At 38.1% G+C, this 25,600-nt stretch overlaps 2 protein-coding genes across 2 annotated transcripts in view; one reads left to right on the forward strand and one right to left on the reverse strand.

The window, feature by feature from the left end:
• The window catches only part of celsr2 (cadherin, EGF LAG seven-pass G-type receptor 2), a 46,802-nt gene extending 39,964 nt beyond the window's left edge, over positions 1-6,838 (forward strand). Inside the window, exons 20-34 of the mRNA XM_077726565.1 lie at positions 305-623; positions 1,267-1,434; positions 1,513-1,636; positions 2,106-2,306; positions 2,378-2,552; positions 3,127-3,239; positions 3,322-3,404; positions 3,470-3,599; positions 3,686-3,796; positions 4,280-4,410; positions 4,469-4,557; positions 4,623-4,787; positions 4,854-5,009; positions 5,086-5,308; positions 5,724-6,838. Coding sequence (XP_077582691.1) covers positions 305-623; positions 1,267-1,434; positions 1,513-1,636; positions 2,106-2,306; positions 2,378-2,552; positions 3,127-3,239; positions 3,322-3,404; positions 3,470-3,599; positions 3,686-3,796; positions 4,280-4,410; positions 4,469-4,557; positions 4,623-4,787; positions 4,854-5,009; positions 5,086-5,308; positions 5,724-5,748 — 2,213 coding nt within the window. The 3' untranslated portion in view covers positions 5,749-6,838. The remainder of the gene's footprint in view (positions 1-304; positions 624-1,266; positions 1,435-1,512; positions 1,637-2,105; positions 2,307-2,377; positions 2,553-3,126; positions 3,240-3,321; positions 3,405-3,469; positions 3,600-3,685; positions 3,797-4,279; positions 4,411-4,468; positions 4,558-4,622; positions 4,788-4,853; positions 5,010-5,085; positions 5,309-5,723) is intronic.
• A 3,916-nt stretch (positions 6,839-10,754) lies between these two features.
• dstyk (dual serine/threonine and tyrosine protein kinase) lies at positions 10,755-25,004 on the reverse strand. Its single transcript, XM_077726184.1, has 14 exons — positions 24,183-25,004; positions 21,463-21,872; positions 18,227-18,733; positions 17,528-17,723; positions 16,963-17,201; positions 16,798-16,881; positions 16,559-16,735; positions 14,486-14,615; positions 13,804-13,960; positions 13,247-13,379; positions 12,631-12,744; positions 12,273-12,387; positions 12,052-12,186; positions 10,755-11,284 (listed from the first exon to the last, which is right to left on the reverse strand). Exons 1-14 carry the CDS (start codon positions 24,409-24,411, stop codon positions 11,097-11,099), a joined length of 2,814 nt encoding a protein of 937 aa, XP_077582310.1. The 5' UTR covers positions 24,412-25,004; the 3' UTR covers positions 10,755-11,096.
• Between the last annotated feature and the right edge of the window lie 596 nt (positions 25,005-25,600).

Raw genomic sequence — 25,600 nt, forward strand, 5'->3', positions numbered from 1 at the left:
TTGTATCTCAAAGGCATTAGTAAGTAGAGGTACTACTGTATTTAAAAACTAGATCTTATCTCATCTTAATCATTTCCAGCATAGTAATCAAGTACAGTTGTTTTATATTTCACTTTAACTATAAAATATACAACAATTACCTTTTAGTAGGTATTACTTGTCATTCAACCCCTCACTTTTTAAGTACATTTTTGACATAGAACACTAAGATATTGTCTGCTATTGACAGCTCTGGGCGTCCAATCCGTTATGATTTTGATTTTGACAATCAAAAATATAAAATGTCTAATTGTGTCTTCTGCAGTCATCTCGGTGGACCGTCTGAAAAAGATGAATTTTGCCGGAGCCAAACTACCACGATACCAGTCTCTGAGGGGCCCCCGTCCCACCGATCTGGAGACTACCGTCACCCTGCCAGACTCCGTCTTCCAGCCACCCTCGGAAACCAAGGGCCGCAAGAACCAGGACATTTTCCCGGAACCGTTGCTAAAGAACCGTTCGGCCAATAGGAAACGCCGCCATCCGGATGACGACCAACCGGATGCCGTTGCCAGCGTCATCATATTTCACAGTCTGGCGTCTCTGCTACCCGAGAGCTACGACCCCGATAAGAGAAGTCTTCGGTGAGTAGAGCCTGATCTCTTGAATTTATTTTAATAAGTAGAAAAGTTATTCACATTTAATTAGCATTATTTGTTTTACGATCTTTAATACCACCCCTAACCACGTTAAAAATGATAAAAATATACTGTACAGTCCGAAGGCCATTCACTTGAGATGTGAAGTAATGATTGGATAAAAGTCACCATCTAGAACAAGGTTGGCGAACATGCGGTTCTCGAGCCACATACGGCTCCTGACCAAAATGAATCATCATCATTTTTATATATACTGTGGCTCCTTGCCTCGTTTCATGTTTCTCTTATTTTTATTATCTCTTGAAACACTCATTCATCAGAGCCCAATAAACACAAATAGTATATTGTATAAAAAATAATAATTTGGCAGATTAGAATTTTTTTATGATGCTTGTGGCTCTTTGACTCAGTTGAAAATGTTGGCTCTTTGAGTCTAACTTGTTTGCCATCCATGTGATAGATGCTATTGAAGATATTTTTTCTATACAACTTTGTTAGTAATTATTAGTAGTATTAGTAGTTGGTATTTGCTAACTAATGACCCATAACTATGCAACTCCAACTCTGGCCCCAGTAAGTAAAATCTAAATGAAAATACATGGTAAAATATATATTTTTTATTTTATAGGGTGCCAAAACGTCCTGTAATCAACACCCCCGTGGTGAGCATCACCGTCCACGACAACGATGAGCTTCTGCAGCATCCATTGGACAAACCCCTAACCGTGCAGTTCCGTCTGGTCAACACCGAAGAGCGCTCCAAACCCATTTGTGTCTTCTGGAACCACACCATTCTGTTGAGTGGAGGCGCACTATCTGAAAAATGAGCTGTTTGTCATCTTCATAGTACTTGATTGTCTTTTTTTTGTATCAGAGCCGGAAGGGGGGGCTGGTCTGCCAAAGGCTGCGAGGTGGTCTTTCGAAACAACACTCACATCAGTTGTCAGTGTTATCACATGACCAGTTTTGCCGTGCTTATGGACATCTCCAGAAGGGAGGTGAGTCAATAATCCTCATAAGTCTCATTTACAAACTCTAAAAAGTAATTGATTGGAAATCTGGCTCGATCTTGTCGTAATCTGAGGATTTAAATCAGGGTTTAAAAATTTTTTTTTTTTTTTTTAGGTATTAGGGCACAAAATAAACCTGAGATCTATTGCAAAAATAAATCTAAAATACCGTTCTTTATTACTTATATCTACGTCAGTGAAACAAACTTTGAAGAACAAACAAAAACAAAAAAATAAAAGTAACATTGCATTACTTATGTAAATTTTAAAAAATCCAGATTTATAATTAAAAAAATATACAAATACAGTAGGTATTAGTATACCATACAATTTATATTTACACTACAAAACAAACTATGGTACAAAGACAGCCTAAAAGTCTCAATTAAGAGAGCGCAATGTATCACATTTTATTACTTTATCCGTGACCTGAGCTGTTTAATCTCCTGCGTATCAGAACGGCGAGATCCTGCCCATCAAAATCCTTTCGTGGAGCACCGTTGGAGTCACCCTGGGTTTCCTCCTCCTCACCACCATATTCCTCCTCTGCCTGAGAGCCTTACGATGCAACAAAACCAGCATCGTAAACAACGGTGCCACCGCTCTCTTCCTATCGGAGCTCACCTTCATCTTGGGAATCAACCAGGCGGATAATCCGGTGAGGACCTTGACTTCCTTTTCAATAAAGTGACAGCTGGACTCTGAATGTCTGCTTTTCTATCTCTGCAGTTTTTGTGCACGGTCATCGCTATCCTGCTCCACTTCTTCTACTTGTGCACTTTCTCGTGGCTTTTTCTTGAGGGTCTCCACGTCTACCGCATGATCCGTGAAGTACGAGACATCAACTATGGACCCATGAGGTTCTACTATCTGATTGGCTGGGGAGTACCTGCCTTCATCACAGGTTTAAATCCTAATATTTTATATCCTATTATATTTATATATAATATATATTTGATTGTGAAAATGAATTAGTAAAAGTAATAACGTAATTTTCCCAAGAAAATCATGCATTACAGCACAGGTGTCAAAGTGGCGGCCCGGGGGCCAAATTTGGCCCGCCGGATCATTTTGCGCGGTCCGAGAAAGTAAATCATAAATCCCGACTTTCTGTTTTAGGATCAAATTCAAATGATGATAGATGTACATTTACTGATTTTCCCCTTTTTAAAAATCAATTATTGCATTTTTTAATCATTTTTTTTTAGTTCAAAAAGCATTTTGGAAAATCTAAAATTAAATATAGAAATATTTTCTTTTTTACACTTTCATATTGAACATCATCAAATATATTTTGTTTCCCTTTGAAATAAAAAACATGATGAAAAGAAATTTTCCAATACCAAGAGACAAAAAAGCTCAAATAAATATTTCTTGAGATCTATAAAAACAGACTATTTAGGTCTTTTGATCCAGTTCTTTTAATCCAATTAAAAAAAAAAAATCTACCTGGATTAATTTGTGGATTTGATTGACAGGCTTGGCAGTAGGATTGGACCCAGAAGGCTATGGCAACCCAGACTTTTGCTGGCTGTCCATGTACGACACCCTCATCTGGAGCTTTGCTGGACCCATTGCCATGGTGGTCTCGGTAAGTCTCAACAGCAACAGATTTCCACTCATTTAAAAGACATAAGAAGCAACGAGGCAATTTGACGTTTGTTTTCGCGCAGATGAACGTCTTCCTGTACATCCTGTCGTCCAAAGCGTCTTGCTCACTCCAACGCCAAAGCGTAGACAAGAAAGAGCCTCGCATGTGAGTTTAAAACGACTCCAGTTACAATAATTGTTTCTGATCCTCACCTGTTTTTCCCATTGAAGGTCGGGGGGCTTGAAGACGGCCAGTGCCGTCCTCTTCCTGGTTTCAGTCACATGCTTCCTGGCTTTGCTTTCGGTCAACAGTGACATGATCATCTTTCACTACTTGTTTGCTGGTTTCAACTGCGTCCAGGTGCGCCCACTCGTGATAATGTTTTCTATACATTTGGCATTTTTGTATTTGCCTCAGTCGTAATTCTTGCCTTTGTCATCATCCAGGGCCCCTTCATTTTCTTCTTCCGCATTGTTTTTGATAAAAAAGCGAGGAACGCCATGAAGTATTGCTGTGGACACAAACATCCCGATCACATGATCAAATCCAAATCTTCAGTGAGTATCTCGCCGCCAAACCCACATGATTCTACATATTTAACCTCAGTCTTAGTCTGGAGAAGGTCCTTCTTGTGGATTACTTGTGTCTAGTTCCAGTTTTTTACCTAGGTCTACAATTTCTTCTGTGTCTAGATCCAGTTTTTTTTACCTAGGTCTACAATCCCTTCTGTGTCTGTCTTGCTACTTCAACCAAGAAAATTTCCCAAATACAGGATGAAGTAAAATTCCAATCCAATTCCCATACTCATTGGTAGACCAAGTGGCGTATCTTTGCTGGACTCTAGAGACCATCTAAGACTGTCCATTAAACATTTCTTACATTTATGTACCTGAGAATCATTTGTTGGAGTATTTTGGGACTTAAGACATCATGATTTATCTCTTAACATGCTACAATTTAAAAAATACATAATAAAACAAAATCTAAATGACACCAAACTGAACCACAGAAATCTGACGCTATAGTTTGGACTCTTCCAGGGCTACAATTCCAACAGCAACTATACAGATGGCAAGTTATACCACCTCCCATTCGGGGAGTCCAGCGTATCTCTGAACGGAACCATGCAGAGCACTAAAAGTCAACACAGCTACGTGCCTTTCGTCCTCAGGTAAGAGAGTTCTCGAACCCGGAACCCTCGAGCACTTTCCCAACACTCCACTTTTCAGGGACGACGGTCTAAGCACCAGCCAGGCGCACATCGCCCTCAATGACCACACGTCACTCTTCCACCAAACAGACGAACGCGTGGCCGAGGGTAAGCAAAACCTTTATTTTTTTTAATACTTTTTCTTCAACTCACTGTCCGTGTTTTGTGCTAAGATGGCGACAGTGACTCGGACAGCGACCTCTCGCTGGAGGACGACCAGAGCGGTTCCTACGCCTCAACGCACTCCTCCGACAGTGAAGACGAAGGAGGTCCTCTACGGCCTGAGGAATGCTGGGAAAACTTGGCATCCAATGGAGTCCCAAAGCCTCAAGCACACGGTACTGTCAACGTAAAACCACCTGGAGTAAAAAAATTTACACCTACAAAGTTTTCTTTGTGAGCAGATGGTCGGTTGTACTGGCCTGCAGCAGCAAATGAGGGAGAAGTTAACGAGGCTGATAAACTCAAAGTGAATTCCGAGTCATCGAATGAGCGCAACCACGATGTGGTGTCAGGGCTACTTCCCTCCATGCCCAACTTCCATGCCCACCCCCACAAAAGTAAGTGACTCAACATGCAGGTAATGGATTGTAAAGATGAGAATGTCAAATCTGGTGTTTGTTGTGTGCCATGCAGGCATCTTAAAGAAAAAGCAGCTCTCGCCAATCATAGAGAGGAACGGTTTCAACCGCATTCACAACGAATTGTGTGACGGAACACCGGGCTCAGCCTCGCCCCACGGGTCATCCTGCAGCGAACGACTGTCCGGCACGGCTCACGGCAGCCCGCACGAGCAATTGAACGGCGTGGCTTTGAGCATCAAGGCGGGAACGGTGGATTGCGACTCATCTGGTTCTGAGTGAGTGTATTCCTTATTCTTATTGTCACGTTTACTATTGATTTGGGTTATTGTCTCGGGTAGTAGTAGAAGTCGTCTTGACGTCAAACGTTTGAGCACCCCTAGGTGCTGTTTGACAAAAGATTTGTGATGACTACCAAAGGTTACAAGTGGTTAATGATCATTGACAAAACAAACAAACCACTAATCTCCCCTTTTCTGTCTTCCCTACTATCCCAAATGATCACATTAAGATTTATACTCTTTAGTTTTATCCCTTGAAATGGTGATCCTTATTTACAATGACTAGGATCTTTTCATTTCAAGCATTCATCACCTCCTTTTCTAGTTGCGCGTTTCTTTATTGTTTTTTTTTTTTATTTGAGTTGCTTATTTTCCTCCACCTCTTTGTTTTTTCTGTTTTTTTTCCTTCCAGCAACCACTGCAACACCGCCATGTGAGCGCGCTGACGGAGGGCTGGTGCGTCTTTGCAGGTCATAGAGGTTCCTTCCTCGTCACTGAGACAACCCGTGTTGAAAAAAAAAAGTTTAAGAAAAAAAATGGACTCAAAAAGATAGAGTATGTGCTAGAACGTATATTGTACAGTTGAGCCACTGAGAATGATGAGCATGGGGATTATCGTTGTTAAGTCAATTCCAGTTTTATGTCTGCAAGTACCATTGCTTGCACACAAAAGATTACTACTCTACAGAAATGTAGACTTTTCTCTAGTCTATCACAGACTTTAAAATGATTCTAAAAAACAGAATTAGCTCACTTACAGTTCTCAGTGGCTCACAATATCTGGCTCGAGTGTTGACGGAACATACGGATGTCCCTTTAAATCTTTTTTTCGTTTACATACTTGAATTTTTTTGGTAAATGCACTTTTTGTTTCACCTGCTGCCCTGATTAGTTTTAATTCTTCAAATTTTGTACATTTTGGGACATCTGTGGAACAATAAAGTCATGCCTCGGTGTTACGTAGGCTTGCAGGCATTCAGGGAACATTAAGCTAAAATTAATCGGTGGTGAGTTGGACTACACTGGATGGACATAGTCCAAAAGTGCGTGGGTTCGAGCATTACCAACGGAGTAAAGGTCATTATTTCCAGTACGTGGGGGGTTTCTTTACACTGTCAGTGTTCTTATCAACAAGGGCACAAGTCTGCAGGTATGCATGGAGTTATGAAAAAGGACTTTTGATATTTTTGTTATTTTTGCAAACCAACGAGAGCACATTTTGATGGACTCCATGCGCTCTCTTTTTTGTTTTTTCATCCAATGGGAGGGCACATTTCCATCCAGGAATTAACAAGCGTGTTTTCATAGTGTAGCGTGGCGCCTTCGTCTTTTTTGTAAAATCATTCAAATCCATGGTTATTTGCCAAGTATTCTGTTTTTATTGTACAGTGTGGTCTGTACATAAAAGTAAATATGTAAACAGGATATGATTGTAGGTTTGTTTGTCTTTCTATCGACTATTTGCCATCTTGATCGAATGTGGACAATGTGTTTCCATTGCATTGCCATTAAAATATGGAGATGGTGTCTCGGTTTGCTACTGTACTCGCGTATGCCTTACTATACATGGTCGTTTTTTTGGTTTTTTTAAAAGTTTTTTTCAGAAATTCAGATATTTTTTAGGGAAAAAAGCCTTGGTTTAGGAGCTTATTTCCAAGTGCGTGTCAGGAGGCCAGTGGAAGCGATTTGATACACAACATGAAACAATTATTTTCGCCATAAAGCCCCATGCAGTCCTCAGCATCTCAAAGGCTGCTTCTTGTCCTCATCAAAGCGTTTCTCTAAATTCTAAATTCAATTATGAACCAAGATAGGAAACTGATTTGTCTCTTTAACCGCTGCCATTTATGTCGGGGACACGCATCAACGATCCACATGAGAATTGATCACGCACGATGTTGACAGAAGGCTATTTATTGTGTACCAATTGGTCAGTCTTGCAGATGTTTATCGTCGTTACTCTTCAGTTGAGTAACAAAGCCAAAAGAAAGGTGAGTTTTATTATTGCATGAGAAAATGTATGAAATGTCAACATTGCATTAATCCTAAAAAAATCTTACATTACAGGAAAAATAGCACAAAAAAAAGTCAAGACATCTGGATAAAGTTTAAAAAAGCTCAGTTAACAAATGTGTGATGGCAGAAGAAAAACTACTAAAGTACTACATTCAGAGGCCTAAAAAATGTAAAGGTAAGTAGTACAAATGGCAAAAGATACCACCAGGCGGTGCTAATACATGCTTCAGTAGATAGAATATTTTTAACAGACATTTTTGTCCTAATGGATTGCCATGCCTTGTTTGTCAAGTACTTTCCCATGTAATACATTATTTTAATTTAATATATTATCCGAGTTAGTTTCAATTAAAGTTAGTAGTGTTGTCAATGTCTCAAATTAGGCTTGCACTTTCATAGTGATTCTGTATTGATGGCTAATTTGGGAGTCTTTTGCGTAGTATTTTTTTGCCTATGCCAAAGGGCAGTAAACCAATTTTCTGCTTTTCTTCTTTGCAGGGAATTTTACCCTTTGACCCCCAAGGTCAGGTTCTCACGGGCTTGGTTTGAGCCCCCTCTTAACCCCCAACGACATATTTTATTCACGTATGGTTGCCTCTCAAGCCCTTGTCAAGCGATCCTTTTTTTTTACATCAGCAAATGAGAAAGAGGCCATCAAAACAGAAAAAAGGTGAGTAAAAATATTTATTATACATTTTTATAAATTTTGTTCAGTGGAAAAAAGCCTTACTATACTATGTCATTTTTTAGGAGAAAAAGCCTTACTATACTATGTCGTTTTTTTAAGGAAAAAGCCTTACTATACTATGTCGTTTTTTTAGGAGAAAAAGCCTTACTATACTATGTCGTTTTTTTAGGTGAAAAAGCCTTACTATACTATGTCGTTTTTTAAGGAAAAAAAGCCTTACTATAGTATATCATTTTTTAATGAAAAAAAGCCTTACTATACTATGTCGTTTTTTAACGAAAAAAAGCCTTACTATAGTATGTCGTTTTTTAACAAAAAAAAAGCCTTACTATACTATGTCGTTTTTTAACGAAAAAAAGCCTTACTATACTATGTCGTTTTTGGTGATAAAAAGCCTTACTATACTATGTCGTTTTTTAACGAAAAAAAGCCTTACTATACTATGTCGTTTTTGGTGATAAAAAGCCTTACTATACTATGTTGTTTTTTAACGAAAAAAAGCCTTACTATAGTATGTCGTTTTTTAATGAAAAAAAGCCTTACTATACTATGTCGTTTTTTAACGAAAAAAAGCCTTACTATACTATGTCGTTTTTGGTGATAAAAAGCCTTACTATACTATGTCGTTTTTTAACGAAAAAAGCCTTACTATAGTATGTCGTTTTTTAACGAAAAAAGCCTTGCTATACTATGTCGTTTTTTAACGAAAAAAAGCCTTACTATAGTATGTCGTTTTTTAACGAAAAAAAAGCCTTACTATACTATGTCGTTTTTGGTGATAAAAAGCCTTACTATACTATGTCGTTTTTTAACGAAAAAAAGCCTTACTATAGTATGTCGTTTTTAATGAAAAAAAGCCTTACTATACTATGTCGTTTTTTAACGAAAAAAAGCCATGCTATACTATGTCGTTTTTGGTGATAAAAAGCCTTACTATACTATGTCGTTTTTTAACGAAAAAAAGCCTTACTATACTATGTCGTTTTTGGTGATAAAAAGCCTTACTATACTATGTTGTTTTTTAACGAAAAAAAGCCTTACTATAGTATGTCGTTTTTTAATGAAAAAAAGCCTTACTATACTATGTCGTTTTTTAACGAAAAAAAGCCATACTATACTATGTCGTTTTTTAACGAAAAAAAGCCTTACTATACTATGTCGTTTTTTAACGAAAAAAAGCCTTACTATACTATGTCGTTTTTTAACGAAAAAAAGCCTTACTATACTATGTCGTTTTTTAACGAAAAAAGCCTTACTATAGTATGTCGTTTTTTAACGAAAAAAAGCCTTACTATACTATGTCGTTTTTTAACGAAAAAAAGCCTTACTATACTATGTCGTTTTTTAACGAAAAAAGCCTTACTATAGTATGTCGTTTTTTAACGAAAAAAAGCCTTACTATACTATGTCGTTTTTTAACGAAAAAAAGCCTTACTATACTATGTCGTTTTTTTAACGAAAAAAAGCCTTACTATACTATGTCGTTTTTGGTGATAAAAAGCCTTACTATACTATGTCGTTTTTTTAACGAAAAAAAGCCTTACTATACTATGTCGTTTTTGGTGATAAAAAGCCTTACTATACTATGTCGTTTTTTAACGAAAAAAAGCCTTACTATAGTATGTCGTTTTTTAACAAAAAAAAGCCTTACTATACTATGTCGTTTTTTAACGGAAAAAAAGCCTTACTATACTATGTCGTTTTTGGTGATAAAAAGCCTTACTATACTATGTCGTTTTTGGTGATAAAAAGCCTTACTATACTATGTCGTTTTTTAACGAAAAAAAGCCTTACTATACTATGTCGTTTTTTAACGAAAAAAAGCCTTACTATACTATGTCGTTTTTTAACGAAAAAAGCCTTACTATAGTATGTCGTTTTTTAACGAAAAAAGCCATACTATACTATGTCGTTTTTGGTGATAAAAAGCCTTACTATACTATGTCGTTTTTTAACGAAAAAAAGCCTTACTATACTATGTCGTTTTTTTAGAGGAAAAAGCCTTACTATACTATGTCGTTGTTTTTAGAGGAAAAAGCCTTACTATACTATGTCGTTTTTTTAGAGGAAAAAGCCTTACTATACTATGTCGTTTTTGGTGATAAAAAGCCTTACTATACTATGTCGTTTTTTAACGAAAAAAAGCCATACTATACTATGTCGTTTTTGGTGATAAAAAGCCTTACTATACTATGTCGTTTTTTAACGAAAAAAAGCCTTACTATACTATGTCGTTTTTTAACGAAAAAAAGCCTTACTATACTATGTCGTTTTTTAACGAAAAAAGCCTTACTATAGTATGTCGTTTTTTAACGAAAAAAGCCATACTATACTATGTCGTTTTTGGTGATAAAAAGCCTTACTATACTATGTCGTTTTTTAACGAAAAAAAGCCTTACTATACTATGTCGTTTTTTAACGAAAGAGCCTTACTCTACCATGTCGTTTTTTTAGGAAAAAGCCTTACTATACTATGTCGTTTTTTAGGAGAAAAAGCCTTACTATACTATGTCGTTTTTTAGGAGGAAAAGCCTTACTATACTATGTCGTTTTTTTTTTTTAGGAGAAAAAGCCTTACTATACTATGTCGTTTTTTAGAAGGAAAAAGCCTTACTATACTATGTCATTTTTTTAGGAGAAAAAGCCTTACTATACTATGTCGTTTTTTTGCAAATAATGTAAACATAAATAAGAACAAAGAAAAAGTCTGTTCGGTATCACGAGTGAAGCACCACAACATTTTATAACAGATCCTTTTATTTAAAAAAAAGTTGGTGTAGATGCAGACATAAATACAATCTAAAATGTATCTTTTACCTTTTTTTGCACACAGTACATACACGTGACAGACAAACATTTAAAAATAGCATCTAGTAACATTTTCTGTGAATGAGTGGCAGTTAGCATAACAACGTGGAGGACCTCTATACAAATAAATGATAAAAAGAAAATATCTGCAGCCAGCCACGTCATAAATTACCCACATGTGAATAAGAAGGACAAGGTCATAGGTCACAAAGTGTGTCCATCGAGCATCCATTCATAAATACGATCAAAATACTTTTGCACATTGGAGTGTTTTCAGTTCGAGTCCTCTAGGCTGCTGCTTTTTTGCTCCGAACCGTAGTTGCAGAGGCGGACCATGATGCTTTGCAGGCCGGGCTCCACAATTCCGAGCAGGGGCCTCTGGGATGGGTCGCCGTTCCAGCAGGCCTCCATCAACTGCCAGCACTCTTCGTCGAAAGTGGATAGACGTTCGGGTCGGGCACCTGCAGGTATGATACATACGTAATCAAAGTAGGAATGCATTACTCAGTCAGTTTCTTTTGACATACCAAAGACCCAATTTTGACCTAAATGTAATTTTTTTAGCCACCAGTAGTAAATTCCAACTTAATCTCCACAAACAATATACCCTGCCAAAACAAAGCTTTAATCCACAGGTGTCAAAGTGGTGGCCCGGGGGCCAAATTTGGCCCACCGCATCATTTTGTGTGGCCCGGGAAAGTAAATAATGAGTGTCGACTATTTGTTTTAGGATGAAATTAAAATGAAGAGTATAGATGTATATAAAATTTCCTGATTTTTTTCCCCCTTTTAAATTGATAATTGTAATTTTCTTAATCTATTTTTCTGTTTTTAGTTCAAAAAGCATTTTGTAAACTCTAAAAATATATTTTAAAATAGCTCAAATAAACATTTTTTTAGATCTATAAAAAACGGAATATTCAGGGCCTTTAATCCAGTTCTTTTAATCAATTTTTTTTTTAAATCTAAAAATTATATCTAAATTGGTCCAAAATGTTTAATTTCTGACAAAACTTCAGAATTGTAACTATCTTAAAGATTCTACAGCAAATAATAATACCTGACATTGTCTAGTTTGTTTTGCATATATAATAATGTGATCCAATGACAGTAATACCTCATTTATCGCAGTTTAAAGGTTCTAAGACCTGCCGCAAAGATAACTTTCCTACTGGTGATCTCCAATATCAATAAGTAACAACATCTATTGAATCTGAAGCTAACTCACCTTTCTTAACATTATTCCAGAGTTGGTCCTTGCTGGAGCATTTTTCAAACGCTTCTGGAAGTTTAACGGAACCGGTACACAGGTACCAGAAAAGGATCCCGAAGGCGTAGACGTCCACCGAATTGTCATACTTTCCTTTTAGGGAATCACAGATAATAAAAAAAGCCTCATGAAAACAACTGGCAGAACCAACAGGTTGTCATCAGAACTTCAACAATTACCTGTAAATAGCTCCGGTGCCATGTGGATGGGAGTTCCCACAATGCTGCCAGACATCATAGCTTCTGGTTTACAGAAGCCTAAATCAGTAATCTTGGCACGGTTCTGCTTATCCAGCTGCAACGTAGAAGAAGGAACAGAAACATATATTGTTAACAAGAATAAAACTGGATAAATGTGACATGGCAACTTTGATTGTGTATTTTCTTCTATTTTCACTGTGTTTTTAAATAACAGTACAATGGCGCCAGTGTGTAGGTAAAATAAATTGACAGTTATTATATTTTTAGGTGGACACCTGACAAATAATAATAATGGGAGGTGAATTAAGTGCAAAATTTGTATCTTATTTGCACTTACCAGAACATTTTTGAGTTTTATGTCTCTGTGCAAGAGGCCTTGACTGTGCAGGAAGCGGATGCCCTCCACCACATCCAGAGCGATTTGTAGTCTTTCCCTCAAGGATAAACTAGCCTAGAACCAACAAAAACAACAAAATAAGAATATTACTTAAGTGCACCAACATCTATTAATTCAATACACTAGAAAGCTTTAATTACTCGAGTCACTCAACTAAAAAAGCAAAACAATTTTCCTAAAGTTACTTGGCGCTTAAGGCTTTTCAAATGACCATTGTTGGAAAATTTGCTCTGAATGCTATTTTTATGTTATTATATCAGGCTCCACTGACATCTAGAAAAATAAATAAGTATTACTTTGAAATGCTAGTTCAGCTGCTCGAGGCTATGAACAAAAATTAAAACTGTTGTTCTCATCCATGTGATGAGCTTCCCTCCCAAAAAAAAATAAGCCTGAAAGCTATTTTCTCTAAAAGGAATTCCAAAAACAAGAGTACAGGGACTAGTTGGGAGGGTGAAAAACAACCATGTATAAAAAACAAACAAAAAAACAGCTGCATTTAAGAGATATCGATCAGCCGGTGTTACGTTTTTTGCTCTAAATTGAATTGTATCACCTTGAGGCCAGTGTAGAGATCTCTGTGCAGTCTCTCCATGATAAGCAGCACGGCAATACTGGAGCCTTCCCCGTACGTGTGGTCGATAACGGAGCCGTGTAAGTCGACGAGCCGCTCGTGCTTGGGCAGCGACCTAGCCATAAAAAAAAGACATCTGTTATCACTGACCTGTTGGTGTTACAATTTAACGGCTATGCATTTCTCCATTTTGTGACATATGAATCAACTGTGTGCTAAGATGAACTACAGTACAAGACTGATGTGTTCCCAGAAAAGCAATAAGTAGCCTAAAACCTAATTTCTTAGAAGCAGGGTGTCTGCCAAGAAATTGTTCACATGCTACGATGAGGAAGAATTTGACATCCTCCTGATCAGTGCTGTCATGACATCAACATTCTGCTTAAAATGCCTGCATAACTGTGTGAAATATGTGAGATTGTTCAATTAATTAATCTATTAAAACTAATAAAAACTGTCTCTATGGTAGATATTTTTTCCCAATCAAAAATATGATACGGTACAATGTACATCAGTACACTTAATATTCCCAAACTCACCGAGTATAGTGAAACTCTAAAGCCAAATCGTTCCAGTGTTTATCATCCGGTGGCACCACAGATTTTAGTGCGCATGGGTAACGTCCACTCCAACTGTCGCAAAGGTACACAACTCCATATTGGCCACGTCCTAATTCCCGTCCTATCTTTGGTTTACCTGTTAAAAGAAAACAGTCTGTTACCAAAAGAAGTCACATATAGCCACTATGGAAAAAAAATGAAGGAATTTGAAGAGGATTTTATTAATATACTGCAGTTTTTGGACCATTCAACTACGCATTTACATGCCTGGTCACAATCTGTTCCAGCTGATGCCCTCTGGCAGACGCTATAGGTTTCAAAAAGTATGTCTTAAGGACAGTTTTTTTCCCCACATCCATTAGGACTTTAAACTTGCGGTAGCACGACACTCAATCCCTTCTGTGTATTAACTTTGGTGTAATTATTATTATTATTAATAAGGCTGCAGTCATGCAATGAATGCACTGCCAACCCACTGTGGCCAAATTAGGGTTCAGTGCCTTGCCCAAGGGTACTTAGACAGTTGTAGTTTGGAATCGAAGCACTGACTCTTTGGTTCCAGGACAAGTTGAGCTACAAACTGCGTCACAGGCCCCGTAACACTCAACTTTAGGCAGCCAGATAGTTACGGTATATTTGTAAAGCTGATTAGAAAACTCACCATGCAGCAGGACGTCTCGGAGAGAGCGGCTTTCCAATGAAAGGCGGGCTAGCCGGGGGGCATGGTCCTTCCTCACGCGCAGCCACAGGTCCTCGGTGCGCTCCAGTCGCCCCGTGTGGCCTTCCTCCAGCTGCAACAAGACACAAAAAAAAAATCTTCATAACTTAGATCAGACTGTCATTAATCTACCCCTCCCAAAAACAAAGTTGCTGCTAATTTTTTTGGCCTAGCTCCTTTTGATAATTCATTCAATTTTTTAACAGCTCATCCTCACAAGGATCACAGGGGGTGCTGAATCCGTGTATAGACCAACCTAGGCTCGAACCCACGACCGTAGAACTGTGAATCCAACACGCTAACCATTCATTCGCTAGGCCACTCCTACTTTTGATAAATCAAAAATAATAAACTGCCTCCCATTTTGTGTTTTCTACCCAAATGACCTCCCTTGACGTTCTGTCATTTATCAAATGAATAAATGCGAAGTTGCTCACCAAATGTTTTTTTTAAGAAAACAGCGACCATAAATCAGTGTCAATCAATGTTTATCCAAGAATCCCTTTTCATAAGCTCCCACCTACAGGTTTGTGTTGTCATCAGTCTTACTGCAGGCCCTCCAAGTTGGCATGAGAACTAACTCAAAGCCAAGTTCACACCAGCCGGATTTTACATGACTTGAATAGAAAATATTTTATCATTTAATTTATTCTACCTATTCATTTAATCAGTAGACTTACAAAATCAACTGACATAGGAGAACTGACAAGATAATTATACTGGCTGTGCCTTGATTGACACTGCCAAAAATATACAGAATTAATTCAGTTATCACTCTTATTATTATTATGCAAACTAACAATAATGCATCATTATTTGCATAGCTCATAAATCTTTACATTTTTATGCTTTTGTTTTGGGTTTATTATTGTAATGAGTGCCAATTTTAATTGATGAATCATCATGTAGTAGTGCTTAGTTAGACTTTAGCTCAAGTGTAATATTTCTCTTGTATTAACATACTGTGGTTTTAGGTTTTACGGTTTTAATTTAAAATAGTGCTGCAGATATGCGTCTTTTCCGCGGACGATTAAAAATGATAAAAATATGTTTGTCCCTCTGTGATTATGCTCAATTCAGGATACATTGAAACGATAACTAAGTATTAAGGAATTAGAACATCAGATCTAAGTTGAAGTAGTATGTGTAGTCTTTTGGCACTAAAGCTTGATATTTTCCACACAGAAAAATCTTGAAAAAGCTATTAAATAAAAGAGAAGACAAGATCCTACTACCTCTCTCCCATGCTCACATGTTGCAGCTCATTGAAGCATGACGCTTTAGTGTAATTTACAACACCTCCATGTTGGCACGTAGCACATGACACACCTCAACTCATCTCTATTAAGCCTTTCTCACTCTGTATTTTTCTGCTTTAACAGCAACACGATGAATATAAAGTAAGCGACCATATGTTAACTTAACTTCAGTCAAATCGTGAGTTTAACCATCGTGATGTTAGCGACATTCACGAGCTCTCATGTGACGACAACTAGAAAATCGTTACGAATTGTCTTGTCAAGCCATTGACGAGTTAGATACAGCGTTTTAAAAACAATCGATTTAAGCATGTGGTGAATATTTGACAAGCTATGACGGATTTGGGAGACTGCTTAACTGTTTGTGGCTTTATTAGCCGAAAAGATCTTCATAATTTGTTGGCGTGAAACAACTTAATAAGCAAAGAATTGGAATCAAGCCTCAACAATCAAATAAGGGCCAGCGCTGATGGATTAAATGAGGTGTAGCCAATCATAATGAACCCATGTGATTTTGAGGATGGTTAAAAAGGAAATAAATGATTATAGATGATTTGTTTTCATGTCATCAGACTACAGTACATGAGACAAATCAGCCTTCCTGTATAGATTGTCATAGATAAAATGCACTGGTTTAATGTGATTGTATATTTTTTTGCTTTTGTAGAGGAAATCCACATGATAAATTGATAATAACTGAAAATAATTGTGGTGATAGGGAAAGATAGTGGAAGGAAAGAAAAATGGACGTGCTTACCTGACGCAGGGATGCCGCAAAAGCTTCGTGAGAACTGTTGAGTCGGGTTCGGAATTGGGAACAGATGCTACGGGCTAGTTTGGCGGCGCTTAGGCTTTCTATGGCGTCTTGGGCCACTTTGCGTTTCCATTCGTGCGAGATGGCAGGTGGATTTACAAAGGTTATCCTGTGGATAATCTGAAAAAGACACAAGAGGATTATAACAACTTTCCTGTGATGGACTCTGAATGAATTTATACCTGTTTGATTTGTTCCCAAACTAGTCGCGTGACAGAGGATCCTGAATGAAAGGTGACTTCGACGTGGTAGGCAGCGTTTAACAACTACAACAGAAGATGAGCCAACATTATAGAAAATTTAGTGGAAGTGAGTAGTAGTAAATATTTAGAGTTATTTGTGGTCACCTGTTTAAGGTGATTGGAAGTGATGTTGTGTACCGACGAGTCAATGTGAGACTTTTCCAGACTACTAAGGCATCGTTCCAGTGTTCCCACAAAACTTTCTCTCAAATAGTCTACAGAACTGATGAGTTTGTTGGCCACAGCCTGATTCAGACGCAATACTATTAGTTCTTGGATTTGGTGGATGCAGGACTTGATCTCCTTTGATGTAACCGGATCGCCATTGGTTGTCACAATGACATCTGCAGTTAAAATGTGGAAAAACACCTTGTTAAGTTAGCCACTCAACGCTTTAATAACATTTATAAATTTAGTCACAGTATTAAAAAGTAATTTTCGATTTGCTAGCACAGAGGGCTGAACTTGTTTTACAGTAATCCCTCGAATATCGCGGTTAATGCAGACCAGACAAAAACGCAAAGTTGGGTCAATAGTCATTCTCATCAAAGTTTTATCAGCAGGAATCACATTAACATCCAAAACTGGTATAATTATCCAGACATGGTTAACTGTTAACAACAAATATCAGGAGATACCTTTCTAATAAATTGCATGCATACCAACTCACCCATGAATTCCAAGTTAGCCGCATCCTCCAGCAGTTGCTCTTTCATGCTTCCAAGTGTGTCCACAATCATTTCCTTCATCTCCTCTTGCTTGCGGTTAGCGATGGCCATGAGCGAGGTAAACAATTCCCCTTCTTTCTCACGGGTGTATTCCAGCCTACGGGGGGTTATTTGCAGGTCTCTCTGCATATCAAAGGCCTAAAAAAAAAAAGAACAAAAAAAATTTGCTTCATCTACAAAACCAAACCTTTGAAGGAACGCTATTTAAGACACGGGTGTCAAACATACGGCCCGCGGGCCGGATCCGGCCCGTCTGGTGGTTTGGTACGGCCCGGGGAAGAAAGCTGCATTGTATAAAAAAAATGAATTTTCTTTAAAATGTGTATTTTTTCTATTATCCGCTAGGGTTTTAGTACGTGTAGACAACATGAATTAACATTTACTTATGTTCTTTTGTTATTCTCTTGTTCATAATATATTGTTTATAATGTAAAAAGAAAATTCTGTTAATAAACATTTTGATAATTTACTCATTCTTTGCACTAATTATTAGTATTAGTGACTAATACAAAAGTGGGCTTATTGTTAGTTCTATGTAATTTTGCAATGAGTTTACTGGTCCGGCCCGCTTGATCTCAAATGAAGTTGTATTCGGCCCGCAGACCAAAGTTTGACACCCCTGATTTAAGAACTTATCCGACCTGGTTGATGAAAAGATCAAGGCAGCGACAGTGTAGACCATTGAGAAGACTGGCAGCTTCCACCTGTTGGTTTTGAAGAACCTGACGGGTAAAAGGCACCAGCAACCTGTGGAGTCTTTCGAAAGCCTCGCCCAGCATGCTTTGGGGCTTGGCACCCGGGGTAGGCATTTGCGAAGGGGCGCCGCAGGAGCAATTCCCCGCTGGGCCGCTAAGGAAGCCGAGGGATAGCAGCTGCTTGTGGAGGGCACTCTTCTCACGCTCCTTTTCCTTCTCTGCACGGCGACTAGGCTCGGGTGAAGCCGTGGGCATGGTGTCGGGAAGGCGGATGAAACAGATGGGAAAGGACAGCATCTCTTTGACCTTTCGGAGTTCGGCAACCTGCTCCAAGTTTAAAGAGTCCTCCTTAATGGCATAAAGTATGATAGGGATGACATTTCGAGTGCAGTCTTCTAAGGCCTCCTCCATTGGTTGGACACTGGCACAAGGTACCACCATGACTTTTGCCTCCTGATGTGAAAGCATAAACAAGATGCTTTTAGTGTAAAATCAAAATATTGGGAAGCAAAGACATTTTTCAAACACACCCGAAATAATATCTTTCTACAAAATAGACAAGGTGCCTTGTAATCCAGTGGGCTTTATATATGGAAAATAAATAAAATGTGTCATTCATTGAGGGTGTGCCTTATAATATATATATAGTTGTTGACTCATTCATGTTTCTGTAGTTCAATAATAAAATATTTGTCATTAAAAAGTGATAAATTGCATATTATTCGTATATATGTGAAGAAACGATGGGAGAGAGTCAGACATAGCAACACAAAGGAGACAGTCAGTCCCATCTCCAAGAAACACGAACTGAGCTGCCTCTCTGGAACAAAGATAGCCTGCAAGCATCCTGATCAATGCGGCATTTAAATCTCTTTAGCTCAGTTGATTTCAACAAAGAGCCTGTAAGAATAAGTGTGGCTGGCTTGCAGGCTCTCCCACAAGTCCAAAACGCTAGTCCAGTATTATTTTCCCCTTCCAAAATAACTCAGTAAAATAATAAAAAAAATGGCCACATCAATGAAGGAAGCAACTAGTGTTTAAAGTGCAATCCCTTAGTTAAGAAGTTCGTTTTATAAATAATTTTAAAAGTTCTACACATAAATATATATATAGAACTTTTTATTTATTTTTTATACATTTTATAGATAAATTGATAAAAAATCTATTTTTTTCCAAAATGTGTTTAAATTGCAAATATATACACATATATACACATACACACACATATATACATATATACACATATACACACATATATACATATATACACACATACATATATATACACATATATACACATATACATATATATACATATACACATATACATATATATACATATATATACATATACACATACATATATATACATATACACATATATACATACACACATATATACACATACACATATATACATATATACACATATACATATATATACATATACACATATATACATATATATACATACACATATACATATATATACATATACACATATACACATACACACATATATACATATATACATATATATACATATACACATATACACATACACACATATATACACATATACATATATATACATATATACACATGCATATATATACATATACACATATACATATATATGTTTATATATAAATAATAGAGAGCTGATTTGGTTTGGTATGTTCAAAGAAAAAAAAGAAGCCAGAGTTGAACCCTTTGTCTTTTGGGTGCAAAATAGAAGGGCACTGGGGATAGGAGAACTAATTAGCAAGTGTCTCTTCATCTCTAGTGTGAGTGTGGCAGCAGTGTGTGAATATCACAGTGAGCAGAGAGATTCTGTGCACTCACAACGCTGACCCAAACAGGCTAATCTCTAGTCCATTGAGCAGAAACCTCAGGGCGCTTTATTCCCTAAGAAGGAACATGTGCTCATTTAATGGCGCGTGAAAATCTTCCACACCTCTTAAAAGCAAACACCTAGGCATTTCCACCAGCAACGTTCATCACATTAAAATAAAGTCCAACATTAGAATAGAAATTTAGCTCAAGAGGAGAATTAAAGAACAGATTGAACATTAACGGTGACTCAAATGTGATCAAGTATGCAGAAGGAAAATAGTCAGATTTTCCAGTTATATTTCATTGGTATTCACAATAGTGAAGATGTCCAATTCTGAATGGAAAGACCTATTAGAAAATGATTTAAAATATAAGATATAGCAATATTAAAAGGTATTTTCATGCCTAGACATCTCCAAAACATTTTTTTTTTCATAAAAGTCTAAATATTCAGTTATATCTATGGCAACATCACAATAGCAAAGAAGTTTGGGACTTTTTTTTTTTTGCTCCACGACCTAGTCATGGTCATGTGAATCACACCAGACCAGCAGCATTATGTAAGGGGGTTAAGCGGGTGGGCTGCCCTGAGGCAGCCATCAGGTCTGGCGTCTTGGAGTTTGACATGAAGACTTTGGAGCAAATGGATGACAAACATTTTCCGCCTGGCACACGTGATGGAGCACTGTGCATCCTCAAAACGATTCACTTAGCCTATGTTACTCGGATTTTCAGTCATTATTGGAAAAAGATTGTGAAACTATGAAGAATATATTGGATGTGACTAGTTTGAGTACATAATGACATCAAAATAATTAAAAATAAACTTAATGCCGATGTGTACTTTTCATTAAAAAAACGACTAGCGTACTTTCACGACTATAAAGCGCACCGCATTATAAGGTGCACCCTCAATGAATGACATTTTTCCCATATATAAGGCGCACTGTATTATAAGGCACACTGTATTATAAGGCGCACTGTATTATAAGGCGCACTGTATTATAAGGCGCACTGTCTATTTTGGAGAAAATGTAAGACTTAAGTGCGCCTAATAGTCGTGAAAATACGGTAATTGCTATTGACTTCCAGGTATGAAGCACTCACTACACAGTCACCTCTAGAGCCAGCCATTGTTGACGTTTTGGATTTTTTTGTACATTTAACAGTATTGTTTCAGATCAGGCGTTTGTGTTTTTTTAATATCTGATAGTGGTGGTTTTTCCTTTTTGGTTTTCAGTTTTTTCCATATATAAGGCGCACTGGACTATAAGGCGCATTGTCTATTTTGGAGAAAATTTAAGACTTTTAAGTGTGCCTTATAGTCGTGAAAATACAGTACTTGCCTGTAGTAAAGGGTGATGCAGGGTGATCTCCAGTTCAGCCAGCCGATGTGCTGGGTCTTCACATTCCTCATGGATCTCCAAGTCTTCTCGGGGAACCGTATCCCAACGGCCTCGGTTGGCCGCCAACTGATGTACCAGTTCGTACTGTCCGGGCAATGCCAGACTGAGTCTTGTCTGTCTCCCATGGGTGAAACATAACTTACGCCTCTTGCACGCTGTACCCTGGACACCTCCGCAAGCCACGCCGGCCTCAGGGCCGAGCGGTAGAAGTCTTTCTCCTAGCAAGCAGTTAAGCAGCTGGTAGCGTGCTGTGCAATTCTGACCCAGTACTAAAATGTATGGGGAGGCACCCACAGTGTTCCGCAAGAACTCTTCTTCATGACCAGGAAAAGCAATACAGCTCAATTGTCCTATAGAGAGGGATAAAAACAAAGATGGTTGAGGATGCTAATGCTAATTTGGATGATTTCCTTCTATATAAACCAAGGGTGTCAAACTGTTGCTTCGCGGGCCGAAATTACATCAACTCGATTTTAATGTGGGCCGAACCATTTTAGATATATTTTTGAAAAAAAACATTATTTAGTACTTGTTATCTATATTTTTTACTCGGCTCTTAAAAGAAAGAAATTAAGTTAGGTAGATTATAAATCTGGTTATTATTATATTTGATGTAAAAGGCGCAATAGAAGGTAGTCTGTTATGACCCAAAGGAGGAACCCTGGTTAAAATAGACATTTTTTGATAGAAAAATAGATTTTTAATCAAATATTTGCTCAGATAAAGGTCATTATTTAAGGCTGTCATGTCCATTAATGTGATTCTGCAAGATATGAAAAGTTACATGAGGAACAAAGGGAAGCAGCATAAGACTACAAATTTGTCTTTCCGCTTCCATTAAAAGACATTTTTGGACGATTTTGATTGCATTCCTCAACTTACAAAACGCTTAAGACTTTCCACGCATAATGCAACTTCAGGCCGCTAAATTAAAAAGACGAAATAGTAGAACAATTGCTTGATATCATGTGAGAAAAAATTATGTCAAGACGTGCAAAGAGGAAGAATGTAGTGTTTTCTAAAGTGAGGACACGTGTTCAGCACTCCCATGAAAGGGAGTATTATGCCATTCTTTCTTATGAGTCATCTAATGGTGCTAAACGTGGTTCAGTCCATGTTGGATAAAGTTCTGTCAGTCTATTGGGTTAGATGGATTTTAGTAAAATCCTTTCTCTTTATTGAGAAACAGGTATCTAATACCACTGGATAGGAAAAAAAATCGTAGATCATTTAAAAGCAACATGCAAAGCCCTAAAAATCATCCCATCACAAATAAAGGAAATTACTAAATTAGTCACATGCAGATGGTTTATAATGGTTTAATCCATTCATGTTTTTTTGTGTGGAATGGGTGGAAAAATCTTAAAAATTAAAGCTTTGCAAAGAAAATAAGGAACAGTTATCGCTTCTTAAATTTATACATTAACCTACTATACTATACTGCTTATCCTCACATGGGTCATGGGGGGTTCTGAAACCTATCTCAGCCAACTATAGGCATTAGATGGTGAGATACCCTAGATTGGTGGGCAGCCAATTGGAGCATTACCCCCCCCCCTCCCCTTATAATTTACAGAATGCTGACATAAACACAAACAACAATCAGCCATTTGTACGATTCGCAAATCCTTTCCTTTACCCAAATGTCCAGAAAATAAACAATATCTCGTTACTTCGACTGGGGACTTCAGCAAACAGATTCAAGATAAAACAAATAGATTGACAATTTCAGCCAAACAATAGCTTGTCGCAAGAAATTTCACGAGCACATCTAACGACCATTATTTATTTAAATTCATAAACTCAAAGTGGAACTTTCTGAGTGAGAGTTTATTCGTGAAGCATAATAAAAATGTTTCCCCTCATCACTGGCAGCCAAAGGGTTACCCCTAAACACTGCCACCTAGTGGAAAATTATACAAGGATCCTTCCTGTCAAAATATTTGTCGTTGGCTCAAATAGTGGAAATATGGTATGATTTGAGTAAAAGATTATTTTCAAACCATATTAAATCATTTGCTGCCAATGAGGGAACTAGTGGTTAGCGCGTCGGCCACACAGCTCTGGGTTCCTGGGTTCAAATCCGGGCCATGTCCATCTGTGTGGAGTTTGCATGTTCTCCCCGGGCCTGCGTGGGTTTGTTCCGGGTACTCTGATTTACTCCCACATTCCAAAAAAAACATGCAGGGTAAGCTGATTGGACACACTCTAAATTGCTCCTAGGTAAGGGTGTGAGTATGCATGGTTGTCCGTCCCCTACCTCTGACCCGGAGTCAGCTGGAATAGGCTCCAGCACCCCCCCCCCCCCGCGACCCTAACAAGGATAAAGCGGTTCGTAAAATGAGACGAGATGATGGAACTAGATTAGACGTCCAATTGATTTTGACTGGGAGAGGTGGACAGTGATCCTCCCAATCAATGTGGGTTAGAGTTCGAAACCACCCCCACGCCATTGAAATATGTGCATTGAAAGCCAGTCCAACCAGTATAAATGAATTGGATGTCTATAGTTGTCATTGTCCATAACCTGGAATAAATGACGTTAAATTGAGGTTTTTTTTCCTATAGATTTGCATCCGCTGGCGCTTTTTAAATCGCCAAAGATCACAATAAACATGCATTTTTGCAAGGATGCTGAGGAATGTATGATGTTGACCCACCTGCCTCCAGGGAAGCTGCTTCCGAACTCATGGCCGATGCACATGCATTACTGTAGTTCTGTCTAATTTCCCGGAAGAAAGTATTAGTCTCTTTAAGGTTCTTCTTCAGCAGGACGGAGTGTCTATTATAACTACTAAAAATCCTTGTGAGATCTCGAGTGAGTGGAGTATTTTTGGGTTGCATGTTTGATTCCATTGCAAACTTGTTTGCTCCAATCTTCTGAGACATCGCCGCGACAACAACAGCTGTTTTTTTCGACTAAACTCGCCTCATTTCTTTTTGATCGCAGGAGGTCAACTTAATATTTGGGTTTTTCTTTAAAAAAATCTGAAAATCAGAGGGGGTTTTCCTGCAAAAATACACACCCAGAAGGCAGATCTCGCCTGGGTTAGCGTTGTTAGCCGGTTGGCATCGCTTGTCCGCCCACGTTTTGGCCTGACGACACACGCATAGCCTTCAGTGTCCAGGAAAAGAGCCGTGGGAAAAAAATGTGACAACCATGCAGCTTTTGAGGACAAAAAAGACTTTTTGTCGTTTCTGTTTACGGATCAACCCGGCCCGAGTGCGGTAAAAACGGAAAACAGACCAAGTAAGGGAGTCTTCCTGATGACGTTGTTGGGGTAAAATCCTTCCCTAAAGTCCTCCCGATCGAGACAAAACAATGCACATTTGCACGACAAGGTAGCAAACAAATGAACGGATGTTTGGTGTCTCTCGTGGACGATGAAGAACGATGGGGGGCTGTAATGTGGTGCTGCGAAATTCAGTCGCGTCTCACAAACCATCAAATCACAGCAAAACAGATAATCCGTCAGACTGAAGTTAGGGAAAGTAGAGGGCGGGGTCTCAGTGGGGGAAAGGCATCTTGGGAAATGTAGGCTTTTCCCCACTTCCTTGTTTTCCTTACGTGCTGAGTACATATAATGATTATATTTTTAATACATTTTAGTGCCATTGACAATTCTAGACGTCCAATCTATTCAGACTCAGGCAGGAAATAACTATCACACAAACTTTCCGATCACATGTTGAAGTTGTCCTTATAATATAGATAATATTATAATACTAATACATCCTGCGTGTGAGCGCTCTCTGACGACTGGCAGGTGGTATTACAAAAACAGCACCAGCAAAGTTGGGAAACAACTAGTCTGACTAGTCAGGCTCCAGCACCCCCATCTCACGTGACCCTAGTGAGAACAAAGCAGTTCAGAAAATGAATGAATTATAGTATAGTCCATGTTTATGTATGTTGCATTCCGTGTAAAATTATACCAGTGGTCTTTGGAGCCCTCCTGTGGTATTGCACAGGAATTACTCCTTTCAAACTGCATTGTTTCTCAGAGCTCAAAATTTGCTCTCCACTTGTGCATATTGGTTAAAATTTTACTTTTGAGTACATAAGACATTTGCATTT

This window comes from Stigmatopora nigra, chromosome 10 (genome assembly GCF_051989575.1).
Source record: "Stigmatopora nigra isolate UIUO_SnigA chromosome 10, RoL_Snig_1.1, whole genome shotgun sequence".
NCBI lineage: Eukaryota > Metazoa > Chordata > Actinopteri > Syngnathiformes > Syngnathidae > Stigmatopora > Stigmatopora nigra.

Excerpts from the sequence above, each read along its gene's own strand:
- dstyk (XM_077726184.1), bottom strand. The coding sequence starts at position 24,411 with ATGTCTCAGAAGATTGGAGCAAACAAGTTTGCAATGGAATCAAACATG. Across the intron at positions 16,882-16,962 it reads CTTCCAATCACCTTAAACAG|TTGTTAAACGCTGCCTACCA; the intron begins GTGACCACAAAT and ends CTTCTGTTGTAG. Across the intron at positions 12,187-12,272 it reads GGCACCGGAGCTATTTACAG|GAAAGTATGACAATTCGGTG; the intron begins GTAATTGTTGAA and ends ATTCCCTAAAAG.